The sequence below is a fragment of the Clinocottus analis genome, unplaced genomic scaffold (genome assembly GCF_023055335.1).
Source record: "Clinocottus analis isolate CAN_PGR_092001 unplaced genomic scaffold, fCliAna1.0.p SCAF_11, whole genome shotgun sequence".
Classification (NCBI taxonomy): domain Eukaryota; kingdom Metazoa; phylum Chordata; class Actinopteri; order Perciformes; family Cottidae; genus Clinocottus; species Clinocottus analis.
In genome coordinates this window covers 16,446,431-16,464,107 of record NW_027175832.1, presented here as the reverse complement: position 1 = coordinate 16,464,107, position 17,677 = coordinate 16,446,431, and the positions used below count along the sequence as shown (strand labels likewise).

The 17,677-nt window shown below is 40.6% G+C and overlaps 1 protein-coding gene across 1 annotated transcript; it reads right to left on the bottom strand.

The window, feature by feature from the left end:
- Positions 1-3,430: 3,430 nt before the first annotated feature.
- kiss1ra (KISS1 receptor a) lies at positions 3,431-17,108 on the bottom strand. Its single transcript, XM_068571032.1, has 5 exons — positions 16,284-17,108; positions 13,671-13,795; positions 6,215-6,350; positions 5,805-6,043; positions 3,431-4,936 (listed from the first exon to the last, which is right to left on the bottom strand). Exons 1-5 carry the CDS (start codon positions 16,534-16,536, stop codon positions 4,556-4,558), a joined length of 1,134 nt encoding a protein of 377 aa, XP_068427133.1. The 5' UTR covers positions 16,537-17,108; the 3' UTR covers positions 3,431-4,555.
- Between the last annotated feature and the right edge of the window lie 569 nt (positions 17,109-17,677).

The window sequence follows — 17,677 nt, the reverse complement described above, 5'->3', positions numbered from 1 at the left end:
TGGTTGAGAAAGAACCAGAGGGTTGGGTTTAAAACAAGTGCGTAAACTAAGTGAAACATACAGAACAACAGACATTCAAAATTTAAACTAAAAACATTTTAGGCCATTAACAAATATCACCTTTTTACTTACTTACTTTTCCAACTCTCTTATATGTACTTTATATTCTGCAGACAACTGACATTACATCATCACCTTTATTATATATATTCTTTCATGAAGTTCCCTCCTTCGTACACAAAACTAATGGTTTGAATATATGGTATGCTTTCAAAAAAAGCGGCAGGATCCACCAAAAGACTATACAGGGAAATGTACAATGGCTACAGTGGGAAATGTGTCATAGAGGAGAGTACAACAGTACACAGAGTGCAAAGAGTATACATGAGTAATGTGTGTTTTCTGTGAGGCTTAAACCTTTTCCAGTGCATCAAACCTCCCACATTCAGACTACTTGCTGTTCCCTGCGGCCTTAATTCATATCAACCTGGAACAGTGTTCATCATGTGTTTTTCACAAAACCGTTAAGTCAGTGCAAAATGGACAACAAAGGAGTGTAGACTAGTTATTGTTATTAAGGTCATCATCGCGAAGAACATTTGCGCACAGTGTGGGCAGCTTTTCTGTTCAGGAATGGTGAGTCATGGTTGTTGTTTCATTATTGTCTATTTTAGTTTTTTTGTTTCTTTAGCATCTGAAAATCTGTCATGGTAAATGTTGTTTAATTAGATTTTCCATTTGGTATCATTGGACTGTTTTATTGTACACGGATGCTGATGACCCAGTGAAAAAAAGCACAAATTAAAAAAATACGCTCAGGTGCCTCGCTGTCACATTTGTGTCAATCCCTGACATTTGAAGTTCAAGCTTTTTTTATATTCAACACACACACATATATATGATATATATATACCACAAATACAAAATATATAGGTGAAATTTTTTTTTGTTGTCAATTTCGTATAATTCTGATGATGATTATAATCAGTACGGTTCATTTACGTACTAATAATCCATGCGAGAGAAAAATCCAATGTGAAACGGCCCTTTGTGGTCATTTCTGCTTCTATTTTCAACCATACTGCAGACGACTGATTTGCTTTGTATAATTACGTTCTGTGATAGCGACATTACCGTTTGCGGCAAAATGAGTTTAATTTTTTAATGGTTCCGTTTTTCCCTCTGGTCAAAACTTCAAAGTAAACTTACCACAAAAATGATTTCACATGAGTCTGAGAAAGGACCAAATCATCACTACTGCTCACGGTGTTTAGCCGACCCAAACAATTAATGGCCTTCGTTTTATTATTCAAGGTTGAAACTTAAGTGAAGATTGTTCTGAATCACACGGTCAGAATAAATGTAGTTACAAGAGAATTCCTAATGGAGGAGAATGAAGGAGAACACTACATTTTATTGATGCCCTCAGTCCTAATGGATGTAAAATACTCTCTGTGGAATAAATGCAGCACAATTAACATACATTAAAAAGCAACAATAAGACATTAGCATGACATGTTGAGACATGTTTTACAGAAGCACTCAAATACAATAAATGGCTTTGCGGTGCACTTCACACCATATATTACATTTTTAATTATTTGCAGAAGGAACTTAAGGACCTTGCTTTTTATAATTATAGATGGAGGTCTTATCACTTCCTGCTGTAGAGAAACTGTCTTGTTTTTTTTAAAGTAAAAACTTGTGTCTTATATAATCCAGGGTCCATATAATCCAGCCTGGTCTCCTAAAAAAACTACTTTCCCATACAATCAATCTGCGCTCGTTTACGTTTCAAGGGGAACACAATTTCAACATACGTACTAACCCAAAACATGATATTTTATTCAATCTAACCAGCGGAGGGAGGGGGTTACACGTGAACGTGTCCAACCGAAACCGGTCTTTTCCCCAAGAGATTGCTGTGTGAGCGGTCAACGTTGATTTCTTAGTCACGTAACTTCTATACTTACGCATCGTCACTTCCGTAATTATTTTAACCCAAACCACAATCAAGCAGCTTTGTTGCCTAAACCTAACTACGCTGTTTCCTGTGATTACGGACGTTTATGACGGTATGCGTGTAACAAGCGGAAATTAACAGGTGATGCTGAACCTTTGTAGGAAAACGTAGTGAGGATGCGTTGTTGCGTGACGTTAAGCAGAGATAAAGGTTTATCCACTTGAGCTCAATCGTATCTCAATTAACGAAGCCCGTTTTGATTAACTATTCATGTCTACTTTTGGCAGCCAAAAGCACTTTGGTTTTTAAGACACTTTGAGGTAATTCAATCGGAGTCTTGATTACAGCAAGTGCCTTTGGCATCCATCTTAAATTCAAATGAGAATTGCATTAGCAGATTTCCAATAAAGTCCTGATCTTTTTTTAAAGTCCACGGAAAGAAAGGTACAGCATCTATGAGCAGTGAGCTGGTAGGGTTTCTGTGGATGCATAAACAACGATTTCCATCTCACAACAGGTAACAGGCCATGCGGGTCACCGCCACCATTTAGAATTTAGTCGGCTCGACAAGATCATACAAAGGTGCTTCTCAAAGGTGCGAGAACTGATTCCAGTAAACAGCACCTGGGCGTACTGGGTGAAAGGGCATGTCTCTGCCTGTCTATGAGGAAGATGTGGATGTTTGCGTGTAGGACACAAAAGAAAGGTAAACACTGTCCACGCTTCACCGGTTATCACCGCTGCTTCAGTCAGCTCCCACTCATCACATTTGACAGCAACTTTCATTCAGTCGGACGCTGGCTTGTTTTGTTGGAGTCAGACCAAAAAGAAACTTTGACTCCATGTTAACCTGAGCTTCCTGTTATCGTGGAGGGGGAAAAAAGAAACAAAAAAACTGTTTTTCAGATGATAATCTGATGGGGTCCATAATCGACCCCCCCCTTAAGACAGACAACAGCGACATATCAAACTTTATTAGGTTGTTATTTTATATACATTTTACCATACGTCCATTATGCTCTCTGCAGGAGCAGAGGGCTCCGGCTCAGTGTCTTGCTCAAGGACACTTTGACATGTGAACTATGGGGAGACTAGGGCTCGACTCAGCTACCTTGTGGTTGCAGGACCACCACTCATCCCCATGAGCTACAGCCACCATAAAGTAGCCACACAATCTTGGGAATGCATAAAAAATAAACACAACTGAGGTTGCTTTTAGTGTTGTTTAGATTGAACATTTAAAGGAGGAAAGATACTTTTGCAGATTCACGATACAACAAATTAACAATATCTGATGTCAGTTCAATTATTTAAAGGAATAGTATGACATTTCATTCAACGTTCATAATGAGACAACTGAAAACGGTTTCATGGTTACAAAGTTTATTTGAGGATTGAAAAAAAAGCAAACTAACACAATAACATCAAACTAATTAAATGTGGCTGGAAACGCATTAAACGCCAGACTTTCTTTATTGTTAATTGCTAAGTAATATATTTAAAAAAATCTTTATTACAACCTGCAATTTGACATTAACGCTATTTACAAACTCTTAAACTTAACAACTTCAACATGATTGGCAGAAAAAAGGGGGGGTTGGCTGTGTTCGATGTTTGATGTAAGAAAATATGCCTATTAACACCTTCGTATATATGTTTCTTGGTGAACAACAGCCAGTTCAAACAAATCTGATATGTGCTTCTTCTTTTGAGGTGCTTTAAAAAAATTCTTTTTTACAAAGTCATGTCCCTCTGCTTCCCTCTGCTTCCCGCCGTTATGCTATGCTACACAAATCACGTCCTGGCTCTCGCTTAGCGCTCGGACATGAGAGCTGTCACAATCCTCTCGGTTAACTCTCGGCCGGAAAGAGGTGAAGGATCGTTTCCCACAAAACCCCACTCGAGCTATTCGTTGAAGAAATGTTCCAGTGTTAGCTGCTTCACAGGATGGCAGATATAGAAAGAATCTCCTGAATTTTCTCTTTCTCTCCAGCGATGGGAAGAAAGAAAAAAGAAGATACATCCATATACATCTGTTCTTGTGTGATAATTGCCCATTGTCATTTCCAAAACATCATAATCTCATGTTTTTTTAAAATACAAAATATAATCAGTTCTCCAAATGATGAATAGTGTATAACATAACTGCAGACCTTGTCAGCCTGGATCTTACAGGGATTATAGTATTAGGACTCATGCCGGCAGCTTTCAGGCCAAAGTTTCCTCTCATCATCAGATGTGTGCGGCTGTCCTCTGATATTTGGCTGTGGGGTTTGGCAGCACGATGGATGATGTAAAGTGCCAGCACTGCCTGGCCTTGGCTGTCAAACAGGTGACAAATTGTGCCAGACACTGTTAGTGTCCATCTGTATTATTAATCTCTGCTTCCACACATTACATTTTTAATTAGTAGTATTCATTAACATAACAAAAATTTGTCTGCCAGACAAAGTCTGTCATTTTGCGATCAGCCAGTTGCTCTCCATTCACACAGTAAACCCATGGCTGGAAATAGTTTGTTTTCAATGTCTTCTTGCAGCATTTGCGCTGGATACAAACGATAATCTCCCGCATGCTACTTGTAAATCAGATTCAATTTGCTGCATTGTTATTGTTGCCTTCCTCCGCAGCAACAAACTTGATCTCAGCGTTGGCAGTCCTGGAAGCCATGCTGCTATCTCTGACCTTGTGCTTGAACAGAAACGGGAAGGTCTTCCTGAAGGACTTTTGAAAGGTGGCTCCCATGAATCCGTAAACTATGGGGTTGACCGATGAGTTGGCGTAGGACATGCAGTTGGCCCAAGTCTTTATCTTATATGTGGCGTAGTTGATCTGGTAGTTAGGATAGAAAGACTGGAAGAGGATGAAGATCTGGATGGGACCCCAGCAAATGGCGAAGAGAAGGACGATTACCACCACCATCTTGGAGACTTTGCTCCTGATACTGATCGTTCTCTCCGACAGCAGGTTGACCTGAGGAGGACAAGAGGAGAGGAGAAGAATTGTGCGTTCACACAGAAGGCCAAGTCAATTTTCACCCTGTGTTGCTTGCGTAAAGTGGACCACCGGACTGTTTTTTTTTTGCAATCTGTGTTCATTAACCACAATGAACACCTGTACAAACGTTAGCGATGACAGCTCGACACCAACTGCACGGATTAAGGATTAAGCCAAATAAAGTGGCTCATTTGGCAGATACAACTCAAGGCAAGCAAACATCGGGCTTATGCATGTAACAAGTCTTTATTGACACACCGTCACTGACGAGTCCAAAACTGACACGGGGATACAAAGAGCTTCCTAGTTTGATGCTTAGCACCACTGATGAAGCTAATTTGACGCATTAATGTGCGAGTGTGTTGGTCAGGAATGCGTCTGACGGCCAGATTGGGTCCAATATTCACTCTTCTTTGAAGTCTCATTAGCTGCTTAATGCTGCTACGTGGTCATGAACTGGTCACTACACTTTGGCTGTGTCATTTTCAAACCTAATTCACTAAAACAGAAGTCTATTGCAACTGAAAACTATTTGAGTCAGGAGCGTTGACCAGCTATTGAAGATACAGGATGACTAGCGCTACAGTTATCTTTGGGTTTGTTATTATGAGTGACACTTTAACATTGCACACAGTCATTTTATCCATTAAAGACATTTTCAAAGAAAGCAATTATCAAAGCAAGGCGACAAACACTAGAAAGGGAAAGGTAGTGTCGCCAGAGAAGAAAAGACCTTTTCCAACTTTTAATTAGCTGACAATTGAGAGCTTACGGTCAAACCTTCAAGCGAAGTCAAGAAATAGAAATTAAGCAGAAAAGAAAGCAAAATAAAGCTTGTTCATACCTGATAGTTGTTGTCGACGGGCTCCACTGTGGGCTGGCCCACCCTCTTCACCATCAGGGTGTAGCAGAAGGAGATGGTGAGGACAGGCAGCAGGTAGGCAGCAATGAACTGATAGAGGATGAAAGCCCTCTCTTGTGTCTTTGAGGGGAATCTCTCCACGCAGTACTGCCTCGGGCCGTACCAGTAACCCTCCTCGATTCGCTGGTACTTTAAAATTGGGGTGGACAGAATGAAGGAGCCTGGGAAGCAAAAAGGCTGTGTTAGTTCATCATGCAAGCATCATGCAAGCTATTTCCCTTACAAACTTTATATTCAAGCGGTCTTAAATATTCATTAACTTTGTGGGGAATTCATAAAAATAAAACAAAAAACTACAATTAAATGTACTTGGAGGAAATGGCGGGATGTACCGATCCAAATGCAGATGCTGACAATCATGGCGACTCTTGGGGTGCGGTGGCGGAGAGATTTCAGAGGGTAGACTGTGACGTAACAGCGGTCCCCGCTCATAGCTGTCAGAGTGATGCAGGTGGCTTGGACTGTCACCTAGCAGCAATACAGCAAAACACACATGATTTACTCATATCCTGTTCGGCCAACCCCAGCTTCCAACCCTGCCAATAATGTAAACCTGTATCCTATTAATTTGCTATGACAAATATATTTGGAGAGAATCGGAAAACTCTTGTCTGCAAAACTTCCACTGACAACATATTTAGTTTGTTTTTCCAATATCCACTAGTAGGAACTAAGCATGTTCAAACTATTTTATTTTTCGGCCCTCACAGGGATTACGTTTAGGTCAAGATTGTCAATGTTTTCCGAACATTTTGTTGCCTAAACCTTACCTCACCCTAGCCTCAGGATGTGAATCCCAAGCTCCATCTCCCGAGAAAAAAAACTGCCGGGCAACATAATGCAGGCAACATTTAAGTTTCCCTCAATTGTCAGATTAAAAAAGGAGTATACAAACATGATTCTGTGTACATGCTGCAGTGGAAGCCCAACATATCTTAATAAATAATCTTTTAGAAAAGACTCCGAAATGAGGAAGAAATCCCCAGTTCAAACACAGACAACAGCGGTTACTTCATTCAGCAATGGGCCATTAGCATAGAGTACACTGAACCATCCTTTACAGAAGACAAGGAGCAAATGCTGTCCCACAATTCCAAGCCCTTTACTACTCAGATTGTAAGCTGTGGATAAAAACCATAACCAACCCCCATTCTTAGGAGGGGAGTTTCTGTTTTGGACAGGAACCTTTACTGGAATTTTACAGCAGTTTTTCTATTCACCTTCCATGTGTTGTAAATAAATCTGCTTAAAAAGAAAAAAAATCTCTGTCTTTGTAATTTCATAAGTCCTTAAGAATTCTCCTTCACATCTTTCCTTTAACTCATAATGTCAAAGGAAAGGGGGCAGGAGACTCACATTCTTACTTCCCCAGCATGCATTGCCATTGCCATTAATTTTCTTACTGTCTTTATAGTTTCTACAAAGTCTATGTGGATAACTGTGTGCATGTATCCACATAGACTTTGACAAACACTGGGTGTTTAAGAAGAAGAAAAAAACTAATGTTGCAAATGTAAAAATTAGAAGGACGTTAATGTCAGTGATTATTTCCAGCTATACAAAGATGTTTTTACAAGATATGCTTGAGACAACATTGTACACCAAGGACAAGATGAAGCTGTTTTCTCACAGAGCCGATCACAAACTTCCGATGAGTTTGGGGGGCCTAATTGCAATATAAGTTGGCCTCGAGCATCCTTCCTTGTATTCAATCACTTCTCATTTATTAAGAAGCAAGAGAGGATGTTCCAACTCTGAGGTTTTGCTAATGAGCTCTCTTAAACGACAGCGCGAGGGAGGATCAGCATACAGAGAGATGGGAAGCAGAGCGCAGGGCCATTTGCATTCAGTATTGTCAATTAGCATATGAACAAATCATTAAATTTAATTTGTAATGAGGCTCAATGGCACTTGATCAAATGAAAAGCAGACACATCACAATGTTAATTGCAGGCTTAATGTGGAATTTGGGTTGCAACAACACAACAACAATGTGTAGGTACTCCCAAAATATGATACGCACAGGAAACACACTCTAAATTTTATGTAACATCACCAGCTGCTCCAAAATCATTTGAGTAGATTATGTTCTATAGAAAGCCCCCTCGACTGAAGGCTTTCCTTTCATGCACATCCATTTTCAGTAGAGCAGGATGAAACCGAAAACAAGCGCGTCCTTTCATCCTCTTTACAAAAATGACATTTTCTTCACTTCAAATACATCGACCTCTGAGGGTCTGTGTTATATGTAGGCGAGCCTGTCCATGTTGCTTTGAAATGTGTGCAGCAGCAGTGACAAATGAGGGGTCAGAAGTTCTCTTTTCCAAATAATCCTGGATGTATCTGACTCTCTGCCTTTCTCCCTCCCGCTCTTATGTGTGACTGTAATGCCAGGAGCCATTAGCTTGAGGGAATCCCTAAGGGATGTGATGAGAGGATCAGAAAAGGGTCATGAGGAGTTCAATGTTGGAGCCTCGGAGGAAGCAAGTATCACAATCCCTCAACACACTACCCTGTCATCTTCAAGGCAAGGCAAGCTTATTTGTATAGCACATTTCAACAACCAGGTGATTCAAAGTGCTTCACATAAAACCATTAAAAGCATTAGAACATAATGCAGAAGAAAACAAGATTTAAAACAAATTAAGGTCATTCATTTTAAAACATTAAAAAACAGCCAAAATGAAAAACAAGACTAATAGTTGCAGTGCAGTTTAAGAAGAAGAAAAAAATACAGTGGTGAGATGCAGAAAGTGATATCCTTGAATCTGATTCAATTAAAGGCAAACAGAAAAGTCTTCAATCTGGATTTAAAGGAGCTGACGGTCTCAGCAGACCTGCAGCTTTCAGGGAGCTTGTTCCAGTTCTGTGGAGCAGAAAAGCTTAACGCTGCTTCTCCATGTTTAGTTCTGACTCTCGGGACAGAAAGTAGACCGGTTCCCAGACCACCTGAGGGGTCGGCATGGTTCATAAGGTAGCAGCAGATCACAAACGTATTCAGGCCCTAAACCATTCAGTGCTTTTATAAACCAGCAGCAGGATGTCAAAGTGCATTCTCTGTTGCTTTGTTGTTTCTTCAATGCATTATATATCTTCAGATGAATGGACTGAGACATTGCAAAGAGAATACATTTAGATCATCTATATTCAGTTTCATTTCTGTTGTGGGAAATATATTTTTTTTTATGTTGCTGTGTTACTGCCCCTGGTCACTGGTATCCATGTCTTTGGTTCGTGTTCTACATTGAATCCGTTGACTTCAATGTTAGAAAAGGCAAATCCTTTAAAAATGCCTCTTTTTTTTGCTTTTGTTCCTAATGTCTGTGCTAAATATGTATAAAAACAGCTCGGCTCGTTACGTCCAAAGATAAATAAATCCCCCGTAAGACAATTTATGGGTTTAAGAGTGGTTATTACACATGGTCGAACTAGAACTTGTTTTAATTTGCTTCCAAATTCATATTTACTTGCAACTTCATATTCAAGACATGAGAGTGGTATATCTGTATTGTATAATCTGTGTTGTATAACTCGCTACAATAGAGTGAACAACCTTTATGTTCAGGTGTTCAGATTCATTGCTTCAAAGACGCTTCTTTAATGGACTAGAACAGAAAAGAATAGAAAAACATAATAGTCTAGTAGGGCCTCTGCATTTTCATCTTTTCCTCTTTTACCATTATTGAAAAGGCAGTTTGACATATGCAGCTTCGAAGAAAACTCCCTAGCTATCACTTTATATATTCATTAAAATAAAAACTATCTACTCTATACTGTTGTAAAATACTGGTTGGAGAGAACCCGTTTGAGTCCCTATCCATTACGGGTACAGCCAACACAAGTGATGCTGTTGAATTGCAAACAAAGAGAAGTCATATGTACTCAAGGTCTAAGGATAGGGAAGATGTAAGTGGTGCAAAAAGTAGAAATAGCTCTTGAATCCATTTGTTGTAGATGGAAAATTCTTCACGCTGAACCAGAAACCAAAATGAAAGGAGAGATACGGCTCTTCACTTTCAAAGGGCTGTACAAGAACTAATGCAAGTAGCTTCTGTAAATTCTATATGCGAAACAAAAAATGAACTTCATGTTTATTTTCGGTTTTGGAGCGAAAAACAAGTTTCACTGCAGTACAAAACAGTTCAAAGTTGCTTTCCTCATTCGTTAAGTCACAGACACGCAGACTTGTTTCATGTCAACAAATTGGAATTCATGTTGTTTCAATACATGTTTAATTTGAGATTGTGAAACATTCATTGCAGAAAAATAAGCAAGAAACAACAGACAGCAATAAGCAGGGTCAAATCTAACACCACCAACAGATTGTCTGCGGCAGAAGATAAAGTTGTAGAGCTAAAAGTTCAACGCCCCGTGAACATGACAAGCTGTTGACTTCGAAATGTGTATAAAATCTGTTTGGAGGATGGCGATAGGTCACAGACCATTAAAAACAAGTTTCGTCCCACTGTTTTTATGAGAAAACGGTTGTAGAGAGGAGACTTTTGCAGCTACGGCTTGAAAGCTTAATGTTGTTTTGCAGAACACATGATTGACGGATGGCTGGTTTTCACCGGGACTTGTGCTTTCTCTCTCAAGTCCTCCTTTTCCCTTGGGGTGAAAAACAATTCCATATTCTGTGTTGTTTCGGTGTATAATATTCATCAATTCAAAAATGAATGTATGCTAATTAGCCGTGCCAAGACTTTAGCCAGCCCTGAGTAATCATGCCGTATAGGCTGGTCTGTTTTCCCTGTGATATATTAACTCTCCTGTCAGCTCGTTTCTCAGTCACAGGCCGGCAGACACCGACGTTTTGTCACGGCCCTCTGCGTCTGATACCGATGCAGGAGGTAACTCCAACGTAAACCCATTTGTGGAAGCTGCTGGTGTGTAAAGAGCAACAATGTATGTATAGGGAAGATGGTGGTGGTGGGGAGGGGGGGGGTGGGGGGGGGGTCAAACAACACTTACTTTTAATTGGGCGATGGCTTTCCCTTGTGAAAGCAAAATGAATTACTTTACTTCACCACGTCACTGAAGTTATACAAACTTCGAAACTTTGACCCAAACCAGGATGTTTTACTAAACCTAGCCGAGTAGTTTTGTTGCCTAAGGGGGTCCGGACCAAGTCTCCATATGTGATGATGAGCTGGGAATGGGAACAGGTTGATTCTGTTATCTCCGATCCAGCTCCTGCAGTAACCCCCAAATCCCTTCCTCTGACACTTCTGTCATTAGTCTCGCAGTGTGAACATCTATCTTTTTGCCAGATTGACAGCTCACATCCATCCGAGCTAGTCCGCCTCTGATCTGCCTTCCTGATCCTGCGTCTTTCTGGATAGATTTGCCTGTTCGTGACTGCCAATACCTGATTTAGACCTGTGTCTGTTTTTTGTAACGTGAACATTCATCTTAACTTGTGGATCCTGCACCTCACGCTGTACAGGTGTGTACGTTTGATACTATCCTCACTTAGTGACATTCCTACAGTGTGCTCAGAGGGTAAACATTTTGTCTGCGAAGACTTTTCATAGTCACGTGTGTCGTGCTAGTGTTACACCATACCTAAGATGTTTTGGTGGGCTTTAGAGGAATAGTTAACATTTTGATCATTTTTTTTTTCGTTTGCTTTCTTGATGCGATTTAGATGAGAAGATTGATACAGTTTATATCTGTCCGATCAATATGACTCTTCCCGAAAGTAACTAAATCTGTCGCGGCACCTCTAAAACTCACCAATTACCACGTTATAGCTCGTTTCTGTAAGTGAGAAATCAGTTTAGACAGCGAACATTTTGGTGCCAGCAATGAGTTGTACTTCTGAAGAAGAAACAGTCGAAGGGCAATCTGTCATGTAATGTTGCTCAAACAGAGACTGATGATGCATGTGAACACGGCAGGCCTAGTTTACTTTATCTGATGTTTCCCCTTTCAATGTCTTCATTCAAATGTGGACATTTTAAACGAGGCAAAAACAGTCCAGATGTATTTGACCAATGAATGCGGCTCAGGCAGAAAAAGCGGTCAGTCTTATTATAATCATTACAAACCTTTTCCCGCACATGCAATCATAAAAGGTGACAGGTCTCTCTTTATAGAAACTGATGGGGATATTTTAAGATGCCAAGTTGCTTAATAAAAGACGGAGAAGATGGCAGGCTTTTCCAAAAAGAAGATTTAGGTTCCTCAAAAGTCATGGTTTTTTCAAAAAACAAGCTCACAAGGTCTTAGTCTCCATGTTTAGATTGATAAACAAAATCACGTCTCTGTGTTTTCAATAAAAAATGCTTTGAGCCTTCCTGCCAGTGTTCTCGGGCCGCCTCTCAGACTGACACCTTCCTTGTTTCTGCTCAAATTAAAAGTGAACATCTTATCAAACTGCATTCAATAGACAAAGTCTTCATCAGACAGATCGTCTCCGCCTCCTAGGTTTGAAATGAATGAGGTAGACTTTGCATCTCCAAACAAAATTAAATAGCTTTACAGCATATTTTAGTCAAGCTCATGAGCTTCTCTTCTTGGTTTCACCGAAGGATGGTGTGGGTATACATTGTGTATTTCCTGACATGTTAATTATTAACAAAGGCGATCCTCAGCTTCTGTATAATCCTCAGTGACGGTATGGCCTTGTCTGGGTGGCAACAGAGCATATTTTTAGTCCTCCATAGTTATTAGTGTACGTATATAAAGTGTAATTACAGTGTAGTCATGAAAGGTGGGTTATTAATGTCTGAGCTTGACGCCACAATAAGGGTTTAAGTATATTTTAATTAGTCATCCTCTTGGAATAAGCTGCATGAAGTCAACAAGTTGAAATATTTCACAGGCTTTTCCCTAATGATGCATTTATCCAAACTCTAAGCTGCTTCTTCAACAGAGAACTACGCTCTGTCCGATGTTGATTCAACTCTCGTTAGGAGGCTTTTGTCCAACATGCATACTTTCAGGGAACGACACATAGAGCTGTCATCCCTTAAATTGTGCATTGGTCAACGACAAACAAGGAGGAAGCGCTGCCAAAGCGGCAACTTCCTGTTTTGGAGCGTGACGCCAATGCAGAAGTGTCTTCTTGCTAATGGCCAGAAGGAGGCAAGTCCCCTGGTTGCAAAAATATGTTTAATAGTATGGAAGTCTATATGAAAATGACGACGGCCAAAGTAGTGAGCTTAAGCTTTCAAAACTGCGATCCACAAACCAAATGATGAATATGTCCATTTATTGTATACAGTTTCTTTAAAATGGATGCGACTGTAACTTGTAGAAACATTTTGTTCTCTCTAAACGGCCGCTGCCGTTTCCTCCTTCCCCTCCTGTGCTTTTTTCCTTTGCTGGAGTTTGGTTGTTGCTTCGACATCCAACTCTCAACTGTGTAAATAAACCGTTTTTGAAAGAAGAAAAAAAAAATCAATAAATGCAACATTTCGGATTGAAGATTTCTAAACCTTAACTGTAATACCTACTGGACAAACTGTGACTTCCTTGAATGGATTTGAAACATGAGTTTTTTAGTCATGAAATGTCTCAGCTGTTTAGGAAAGGTCCTCAAAAATCATTGCTATAAGAACATGTATTTAATCTTAAGAGCATAACTCCCTTTGTTTCAGTCCTTTGTGTAGAAAGAACACAAAATAACACTTATTTGTGTGTGAATGCACATGTTTCAAGAAGAATGTAATTATGTTATGTGATAATATATATATATATATATATATATATATATATATATATATATATATATATATATATATATATATATATATATATATATATATATATTCATGCTTTTACCTGCTGTAGAAAGGCAACACATTTGCACATGAAGTTGCCAAAGATCCATCCTGGGAGAGGATAAAGGGTGGCAGTGAAGGGGACGCAGCACACCAAGAAAATGATGTCAGTGGCAGCCAGGTTTGCTGCAGAAAGAGAAAACAACATCCAGGATGTCTGGTGTGCAGTGTTTAACAGATGTAATTGGCACTAGTGTCAGGAAAATATCAGATAGATACTTGTATCAGTGGATTACCTGACAATAGGGACACAATGCACAGTTATGTTCAGGCTTAACAACACCACAACAGAGCTAAAACAGTTCATGGATTATTCAGTAGTCTGTCAACAACAACAAAAAATCAATAAACAAGTTATTTTTCAAGCAAATATGCAAATCATGCTCGTGTTCATCTCAAATATATCTGTTGTTTTTTGGTCCTCCAAGTCAAACCACAAAAAGCACAGTTTTTCCTCATTTTTTGATCTGATGCACCTATCGGCAGGATCTGATGGGATAATGGTTACATCATAATACATGAACAGTGCAGTGCCATAGTTTGATGCACTGGGCGACCCAGTGCGTTGATAAGTGACGTCAAGGAGTCTGACAAAAGCGGCAATATGTGATTAGTTGGATTGAGGGAATGAGGACGTGTCGGTAGTTTCTGGTCCATAACATGCAGGTTGAGTCTCACAATGTCACGGGATCCACGCATTCGCATTATCTGGCTTCAAGTAATGGGTTTGAGTCCAGTTGACCAGATCGCGAGCCAATCGGCGTCCTGTGAGGAGCGACTGGCGGCTTCAGGCGTGGCCGAGCTGCGCAAGACGACACAGAGATGCAACTGTTTGTTGAAAACCAGCCGTTCGAACAGAGGTTAGCGTATGCAGCAACTGCATCTGTTACATCAGAACTGATAGTTCATTTGGAAAGTGCCTGCTCTTTTCCGCATTGTTCCCAATGACGGCATCGCAGATGGTTCTTTGTCACGAAACCATCTGGCTGGTCAAGTTATAGTTTTTGGGGGAAATAATTTCCACTGTCGTTGCAGCTCAGAATCACATCACAAAGTGAGAAATGAGGGATTGTAAAACGTGACATGAGTTTAGATTGTGCTGATCGTCACATGGAATCTGACACGGAACCCTTTAAACTGGTGGAAGACAATGTGATGATCAATGAGTCTGTATTACATCATGAAATGGACAACTTTACTAAACTAAATCTTAAAAATGTGTGTCTGTCTCCATCAGTGTGGTCTCTGGCTGTTTTATGTTTGGTGACTCTGAAAAAGCTTCATGGTATGGAAGATGAATCTGTTGCATTTGATGTCAAGTACCAAGCTCGTACTTCAGATTCAGCATATGTTTACTTGATGAAGTGCTGTACAGAAACTGTTGATTGCCTGACAACAGATCCTACAGTACACCTATACAGACATGGAAAAACATGCAAACTGCTTATTTAAATCCCCGTTGCCTACCCAGTATCTTCTGGTGAATATAAACACAAATTCATGTTTCGATAGAGCACCAAGCTGTCTTCATCTATCTTGCTTCATTTTCTTTTTGTCAGTCTGACAAATACGCCACGCACTCACTGATCTAATCCCGTTATAGGAGCTGGATCATTATAGTGGAAGGGTGGGCATATGGTGCTGGCGCTAATCTAATGCTGTTGATTATTAAACTGATTTAATACTCTGGCCATGGGACATTACCCGAGATTACATTCATGACGCATACACGGTGCAATATGCAAACAGAGACAGAAATTGTTTCCATGGTAAATCATAGAATTCCCCAAATGGACACGCTTTTTTCCTGTACATGCGTCCATGCCTTTTTATTGTTTATTTATTCTATGTTTCATTCCTTCCCAAGTGACAGGTGAGATTAAAGCTCTGTCAGACGTGCTGTAACTGATTTCAACAACAGAAATCAATCACCTGAGATTCAAGTCAGTGAGGCCAGTGCATGATTGTTGCACTTCTTTGATTTTTCGTATGTTACTTGAAACATCTGAGATTAATGACATCTATCCAACCACCCTTTTTTTTATGTGCATTTGTGTATGAAATAATCTGAATGGAAATGCTGGAAATTTAAAAGAAAAACAGAAGAATAGAAGAATAAATAATGTGCATTTTCCCCAAAGTTGCTGAACTTTGTAAATAAGAGCAAATAAGCAAATAACACATGTTAATAACCGAGCTCTTCAGCTATAGAAAGGATTTACTTGCACAGGTACTTTTTTACCAAATTGAATGCAGCAAGGTCTCTCAGCTGGCAATTATTTCACATGTTCAAATTTTCATATTCAGGATGCGTCTGGGTTCCTATCTCTCCCCCTCATGGTGAGAGTGAAACCTTTTTGTTTTTATCAAACATGTCATTAATACGGACATTTTTACACTTATGAGCAAACAGAGTGAGTCCAATTTCATGCAGCTCCTTCGTATGCCTCTGAAGTTTTTTTTAAAACCCACTGTTGGCATGCAAAGAAGCGATTCTAGATAGATGAAGGAGACTTGCATGAAATATCTATCGGATCTATTTGAAGTTGATGCACTGGGAGTCCACGATAAAGTAAGCATGCTGTGAATGAATGGAGCTTTTGCTCCTCCTCACCTATGTAGAAGTTGGTTGCCGTCCTCATCTGCCTGTGTTTGGAAATGACATATATAACCAGAGAGTTGCCCACCAGTCCGACCAGCATGATGAGGGCAAAGAAGAGGGGCACCAGCCAGGCATCTGTGAGGAAGGGGTGCTGCTCTTCTTCCTCCTCCTCATCTTCCCCATGTTTTCGCAAAGAGAAGTTTGCCTTGGAGCCGTTGATCCAGACCTGCTCGGTGGTGTTCCAGAGCTCCTCAGAGGAGTACATTGTGACAGGACGGGAAGGATAATGGGGAGGGAGGTGAAAGAAGAAGAAAAAAAACACGGAGGAGAGCGGGTTGAGAGGAGATGGCAATTAGAAGAGAGAATGAGAATATGGTAAGCCCCTGAATCCTGGCTGTCCTTAGGCTCAGGAAAAGGAGAGGATAATGGATCGTGGGAAATGGTGAGAGAGGAGAGGTAAATAAGGGGGGGGGGGATGAATCAAGCAAGGGAGTTGAGCAAGGTACGAAGAGCTGATGATGGAGAGTGAGAGATGTGCGAGTGCGTCCGAGGAAAAACTGAATGTCGGAAGAAAAGAAATAGAGGAATGAATGAAAGCAGATTCACAGGGAAAAGTCTGCGTCGTGAAAGAAAAGGTGGAAGTCCAGAGGAGGCAGAGTGAAAAGAGACACAGGCATGATGGGACAAGGACCCGTCAAGTTGCGAAGAGTTGTTCATGTCATTGCAACACAAAGCAGAAACATAATGAGTGAGGACACAAAGGAATTGAAGGCGATAGAGCGATGGCAAAGTGTTTCTTTCCCTCCAACTGGCTGGATGAAAACTGCCAATTTACCTCCTCAGAGCGTCAAAGTATGCTGTGTTGCTCGCGAGGTGCAGAGCACGCTGAGAGGCAGACGGATGTCCTCTACGAGCTCGATCATCAAATGCCCAAAGTCAAACAATCCACTGTACTCCTAGCTTCCTTGACTTTGTCTCCACCTTTCTGTTCTCGTCCCGTAGCCGGGGGCAGTGTGTTCAGAGTGTGGATTCATCCGCCGCTCATTCTCCGTGGGCGCAGCTGAGTTGAGTGTCATTTAGTCCTGGACTTTTCTTGAGCAGAGAGCGGAGGAAAGAGGTGACGGCTTTATAGTACGAGAGCAAGGACACACAGACGCAGTGGGGAGAGGAGGTGCGCAAATACACACACACACACACACACACACACACAGGCAGGATTCTGGGATATGTAGCTGATGCCAGGGTCTCCTAGCAACGTTATCCCCCCAATCCTTATGTTTTGTAGCGATTTGCGAAAAAGAAACACACTCCCTCTTTATCTTTCTCATCGTGTTGTGCAGGAGTTAAGATTGCGTAACTCCTGCCGCTAAAGAAAACATACCTCAACTCAAAACGAGTGGAGACCA